The sequence below is a fragment of the Cynara cardunculus genome, assembly GCF_001531365.2.
Source record: "Cynara cardunculus var. scolymus isolate 2C chromosome LG 2, CcrdV1, whole genome shotgun sequence".
Lineage (NCBI taxonomy): Eukaryota > Viridiplantae > Streptophyta > Magnoliopsida > Asterales > Asteraceae > Cynara > Cynara cardunculus.
The window spans coordinates 60,419,447-60,426,247 of record NC_037529.1 but is presented as its reverse complement, the minus strand read 5'-3'; the positions used below and the strand labels follow the sequence as shown (position 1 = coordinate 60,426,247).

The 6,801-nt window shown below is 37.7% G+C and overlaps 1 protein-coding gene and 1 pseudogene across 1 annotated transcript in view; both read right to left on the bottom strand.

Annotated features, from left to right (window-relative positions):
* Nucleotides 1-5,593, bottom strand: part of LOC112506482 (phosphatidylserine decarboxylase proenzyme 2-like) — a 43,059-nt gene extending 37,466 nt beyond the window's left edge. Inside the window, exons 1-4 of the mRNA XM_025110565.1 lie at nt 5,355-5,593; nt 5,206-5,285; nt 3,955-3,979; nt 3,234-3,293 (exon numbers count right to left, since the gene is read on the bottom strand). Of these exons, the coding sequence (XP_024966333.1) occupies nt 3,234-3,293; nt 3,955-3,979; nt 5,206-5,285; nt 5,355-5,552 (363 nt within the window). The 5' untranslated portion in view covers nt 5,553-5,593. The remainder of the gene's footprint in view (nt 1-3,233; nt 3,294-3,954; nt 3,980-5,205; nt 5,286-5,354) is intronic.
* Nucleotides 5,594-6,086: 493 nt separating this feature from the next.
* LOC112506234 overlaps nt 6,087-6,801 on the bottom strand; it is a 7,028-nt pseudogene continuing 6,313 nt past the window's right edge.

Genomic DNA, 6,801 nt, shown 5'->3' with positions numbered 1-6,801 from the left:
GATGGAATCAAATTCTGGTCGTAGACCACTCAGAAAGCTTATGACAGCAATTTGCTCCCTTTGAGTCTGCATAGCTTTCACATCAGTGCTCAAAGGAAGGAGAGAATTCATCTCCTCATAAACCTTCTTGAACTCCATGGCATAGGTCATAAGAGAACGATCCTGTTGTTCCCCACGATGAAATGCCTTATAGACACTGTAAATTCGTGAAATGTTGCTTTGCCCAGAATACAGGAAGTCAAGATAATCTATTAACTCCTTCACATACTCACAATGACTRACCAAAGTTGAGACCGAAGGCTCAATAGAGTTAATAATCTGCAAGAACATACGAGCATCTTGTTGTAACCAAAGGTCACGATTACCGTCAGTAGGAGGGTCAGAATCTAGATGAGAAGCCATTCCCATACTTCGGACATACAAACGGACCGTTTTGATCCATTCAAAGTAATTAGTACCGTTCAGTTTATTATCGGTAACTCTACCACTCGTCGGGATCAATTCAGGTATACGAACACTGCCAAACGACTTGTCATCGTACGACTTGTCTCCATCTTTAGCCATCGGAGATGGAGCGGATGAAGATGGCGACCTTCAAGAAGCAAGAAACAGAAGTTGGGATGATGCTGGTGGCGGCTGGCGGCACGTGGGGCGGTTGACAGCTACTGGAAAACACCGGGTCGGTCGTCTGAGTCTGCGGTGGCAGCGGCGGCGGTGCAGCGGCAACGGCAGCGGCAGCGGCAGATTCCGGCGAGCAGAGGCGGCAGCGGCAGATTCGGCGAGCAGAGGCGGCAGCGGCAGATTCCAGCGAGCAGAGGCGGCAGCGGCAGATTCCGGCGAGCAGAGGCGGCAGCGGCAGAGATGGCGGCGTCTAGGGTTCAGGCGACGGTGGCAGGAGTCCGGCGAAGTCGGCTAGGGTTCCGGCGAAGTCGGCTAGGATTCCGGCGAAGTCGGCTAGGGTTCCGGCGACGACGGCAGGAGGTTTTCAGAGTGGCTCTAATACCATGTGATCAGAGGGACAGAGAGAAGAAGTATTCTTATTTACTGAATAATTAATTACAAAGGAGAGGCGTGTATATATATATACACAAATAAGAAACCCAAACCCAAATAAGCAAAGGCCCGTACGGCCCATCAGAAACCCTAAACAGACATAATATTTACAATATATTCTAACATATACAAAAGGTTTCCTGCTTAATTTATAATTCTACACTCCCCTATAGTTGGGTTGTATATATTATACAAAACAAGCTTAGAGTTAAGCTCTTCAAAAGTTGATATTGGAAGAGCTATGGTAAGTACATCTACAATTTGTAGTCATGAAGGAATGTGAGTCAGCTCCACATAACCGATGTTAACCCATTCTGAAATGAAGTGTAAATCAATTTCAATATGTTTGGTTAAGTCATGATGCATAGGATTGTTTGCAATGTTGATACTTGATAGTTGCTTCATCGTCACTTAGCATTGCAATTGTGCCATCTCCCTCTACTTTGAACTCGCTTAATAGTCTTAGAATCACATTCCTTCACATAAACCAAGAGTCGATGCTCGGTATTCAAATTCAACACGGCTTCTGGATACTACCATCTGCTTTTTGCTCACCAAATTTCCCCAAACAAATGAGCAATAACCGCTAGTAGATCTGGATCTTCTATCAGTGAGCTTCTCGGCCAGCTAGCATAATTGTACACCTCTAGCTTGCGATTTGATGATTTCTTAAATATTAGTCTCGATCCTAAGCTGGTTTGATTTCAGATACTCAGGATTCGTTACTATTTACTACTTCCAAATGTTCCATACTACATAGGCAATATCTGATCTCATATGAGATAGATAGATTAGTTTACCTACAAGCCTCCGATATCTTCCTTTATCAACTCGGATTTCTTCCATGCTCCTTTTTTGTCTATGGTTTAAGTCCATAGGTGTACCAGCAGACTTACTTCCAAGTATTTTTGGTTGCTTTAGTAAGTCAAGAATATACTTTCTCTGAGATATGACTATCTCCTCTTTGGATTGGCCCAAAAAGTATCTTAGACTTCAAAAGTGTTTGATTTCAAACTCTTGTGCCAACATCTTCTTGAGACCAATGATGTCTCCACGATCATTACATGTGAAGATAATGGCATCCACATAAACTATTAAAATAGATATGTTAACTCGCAATGAGCCAGTGAGAACTTCACAAAAGATGTGTTTAATCATGATTTGCTGAAATTTATTTATCTATTCGCAAAAGATGTTCTAAAAATGATTTGGTGATCTTCACCCTGTAATTGCAAAGAAGGGATTTTCTCACTAGACCTTCCGGTCTAACCCTCACTTTGTATTTTGAAAGCGGGGTCTCGGGATATTAAGAGGAAGGGGAAAATATGATTATTTTCCTTAATGTGTTTATCTGCCTTTTGAAGATCAACCTGTTGCCTGTTATATTTTGAAGATACATGTTGACATACATGTGATAGTAGAGGGATATTCTTTTGGAATTTTTCAGTTGTAAATTTTGTATATATTGAACCCTTGTACTAGTGGGACCTTTGTGGTGTAAATTGTATTTCTTTTATATGAAGTACATGTTATATGCAAATATGTGGAAGTTAGGGTGTTACATTCAACAATGTCGATCAAATGTTCAAGAAGAGCAGCAAACCCCTTAAAAATGGTATGTGTTGTTTGCTAGTTAATATAATCGAAGCAATTTTTAACCTTTCTCCCTAAGCATGAAAAACCACAAGACCTACCCTGATCCATGTGAATGTTGGCTATTGGCACAACAGTGTAATCCACATAGTGGGGTAATCTAGCTCCATCTTATAGCATATGCAACTTGCCAACAAAGGGAGGAGATCTAGTGGAACCAACATACCTATCAAATTATAAACATTAAACCAACCTTCGAGCTCGTGAAAGGAGTAGACATCTACCATGCTCTCCTAAGGCTAGGTCCTTTAGACTAACTATGATTTGGATAAGCACTTTATCAATTTATAACCAATTCTTATATTTATAAGATGTGCTATACGCATGAATGTTAGTACTACATCTATCTCTTTGGCAACAATTGACAAAGCCATAATGACTATATTCTTGGTCATTTAGTGTAATAGATATTGAAACTTCCTTGTAATAGAATAAGATATTACGTAATAAAAAAGAAAACACAAAAACCTTGCATGGCAACCCTTGGCCTCATTGTAATATAGAATTCAAGTTCAATTGTTACAAACCTCAAAAACTGATACTCTAGCGAGGTGTGGCCCATTCTTTTCCACAAGAAACTTTTTCTCCTGCAGAAGAACCAAGGAATGTGATGTCATTGTGTGTAATAGGCCCGGATTTTTTAATCATTGTAACCCTAGCACACACATTATCTTTATGAATAATACTATATTTCTCATCAGTTATACACAGAGAAGAGAACAACTAAAATCAAATCATAAAAGCTTCCACCCAACAACTAATCAAGGAAGTTACTGAAACACCAAAAGATCTCAATTAATTGCGAAATGTCAATGTTAAATCAAGTAAAGCACAGCATGACTGGCAAAAAATGTAGAATCAATCAGTTTTGTGTAAAGCTCAAAAGATGATGCAGTATCATATAAACCGGGCATACATTCTTAGTTACACAGAGGTGACTAAATTACGGTTATGACAGATTTTGACCTCTAAGCTGCAGTTATATCCATCCAAATCCATCTTCTAGGGATTTTTATAGAAAAGAAACAACTCATCAACGATGGGTGTAGTAAAATAGCAAACTCCAAAGATAACGGAAAGATTTTAAAAATAGATCCTGTGAAGTTGCCTACGGTTGAGTACATTAAGCTATTCAACCTATAAAAATTCCTAAATGGTTGTCTTAAACGTAAAGGAAAGGCATACAAAGCCTCACGTAGAGCTGACGTAGAAAGAAACTCAAAAAATAATGGATAGAGATTCACTCACTGAGTTCCATTCAGGATTGTTGGTCCTGCACATTATCCAAGGGTAGTAGGTATAAGTAAAATAATAGGTACGATAGAAGAAACTACTTTTAACATTTACGAGCAAATTAAGATCTGCTCCGAGTAACAATGAAAAAACATATCTGACAGAAAGGTACAAACTCAGACCATGAGTACATCCTTCACGTCCTCAAAATTGGAAATTACGGAAGCTAACAACATGAGTTCCAGTGAATTCGTCATTTCTAGTAAAAAATATTCAATGGTCGAAGGGAGAAAGTTCTTCTCCTTGCTGCATATTAATTTTTTCAGTAATTCGAGGCAACCTGAATTCAGTAATCCAGATTGCTATGAGTTTGAAAAAGAATTCTATAGCATCCTTTTTCACCTGACTTACTTTACATACTGAATGGCATACAGAAAACACTTAACATGTTCTCTGAATGTTGAAGCTAGGAAAGAAGAATTAAAGAGAAAAATACATGTAACAGGATGCAGCTGAAGCATCTTGGAAGAATATGTAAGAGCATTATAGATGAGGCGGTCTTTGCTATTTCTGTATGACATCTCTTTATTCAAATTTGAAAAGGGTAGTCAAAATGCTAAGTTGGGGTTTCAGAGAAACACATTAGAATCTGTAAGGGTCTTGGACAAAATGTGATTGGTGAGAAAGTAAATGGAGCCAATTTTAACTAGATGAATGGAGAAAGGCACAAAGACGAACTCGTATTTGCTTGTGGACCAATTTAGGTTAGAAGGTTATTAGAGTAAGTAAAACAATGATACAATCATTGATTGTTAAACCATTACATATAGCCAAAGTCTACCAACCAAAGAACTGTCTTCTCTTTCTTATTATAGTTTCCTACTAACCAACTACCCAGTCCTTGTTGAGGTGATTATCTTTTCTTTGTGATACTAATTAGGTCTCATAAAAACAGATGTTTGCGACTGGCTTCCTTTCCATCCTTAGTTCCTACGGGGTGGAGATGATGGGGTCAGCCCATGGATTTTCCTTCCTTTTGCCATCGCTCAAAGGGTTGTATGGTTAAGTTGTAGCAGCTACAGTTCTTTGAAGGATCTAGATATAAAGCTTTCAAGATCAAATCTTATACACATTTCTCCGAAAGCTCTTCATTAAATAAATAAAAACCCAAATGCATAAACATGTAATTTGTTTCAGATAATTACACATTGTATTCAGTTTGAGAAATGCTACTGAAAACATAACAACAGAAATTCTCTACTTAACTGGTCAGAAACTTGAGTGCGAAACGTCTGTTCTCCAATTGAAATACAAGCAAGCCACTTGTCCTTGAACTTCATTTCCGCCTAAATGAATAATAAAAGTTTCTCACAGCATACTACTAGTAGCAATGTAGTAGAGAATCAAAATCTTACACTTTTGAGAGTGACCAAAGCGATGCCGGCGAAATGGTCGTGATCGATGAGGTTAGAATGCTGGGAAGTGGTGGGAGGACGGTGGAGGTGGAATTTCTGTTTGATTCTCTCGCGGTACGACGGTCGTGATTTTGAATCTGAACCACCGCCGTCTGCAGACTCATCTGACGAGCTTGATTTCGAACCTCCATGCCCCATTTTCCCCTGCGAGAAAAATCCTTGTTTCGTTTAGCAGATTTTTGAGGACGAAGTTGATCGTGAAAAGGATTGACGACAATTGACTACCTACAAGCAGGGTTGGAGTTGGTACACTGACACCATCTTCATCCATGCAATCCATTTACACTTTCAATTATGTCATATCAGTTTTTATAATTATCTTCCACACATCTATAATTCATCTACAACAACATGTTTAATTGTGTCAGGTCAGTTTTTATAATTACCACCTACACACATGCAATTCATCTACACTTTCAAAAATGGTCATCACTACAATATTTATTAACTATTTTATAAATTATTTATATATACATTCTAATTATTTTTTAATTAATAACATGTTTTATTTTAATTCAATGTTAATTAAAACGATTAATATATGATATAATAKAATATAATAATTATATAATTTATTATTTTAAATTTGAAACATTAATTTATTAAATCATATCAAAACACAACATTTATYGAATTAAAAATATTACATATAGATAGAAATAAAACGTTATATCAATCATTGTTTTCTTCTCCTTGAAATCGGCTCCAAATCTCCTCAACCAAATCCGCTTGTAATTGATTGTTGTGAGTCCTGTTAAGTATTCTTGCATGACTTCGAAGATAATTTTCATACTCAGGAAGATGATTTCGAGAAACTTCAGGCATAGATATACTGAAATTAGCATCATCTGTGAAATCAAATTGACGAATGTATGAGTCACATTCATCTTCGACAATCATGTTGTGCATTATTATGCAAGCTCGTAATATTTCTCCGATTATTTCCTTGAACCACATCCGTGATGGACCTCTAACTATGGCAAATCGTGATTGTAATACGCCAAACGCTCTTTCTACATCTTTCCTAGCTGATTTTTTTTTTTTTGCAAATAACTGATGTTTTTGACTTTGGGGCAATGGGATGGATTTCACAAACGTAGCCCAGTTAGGGTAGATTCCATCTGCAAGGTAGTATCCTAAACTATAGTGGTTACCATTAACAGAGAAATTTACCTCTGGTGCTTTCCCTTCTAAGACCTCATGGAAGATGAGAGATCGATCTAACACATTGATATCATTTAATGTGCCTGGAAGCCCAAAAAAAACATGTCATATCCACAAATCTTGTGAAGCAACTGCTTCTAACATAATAGTTGGAGTTTTATAGTCCCCTCTAGCATATTGTCCGTGCCATGCCACCGGACAATTTTTCCACTCCCAATGCATA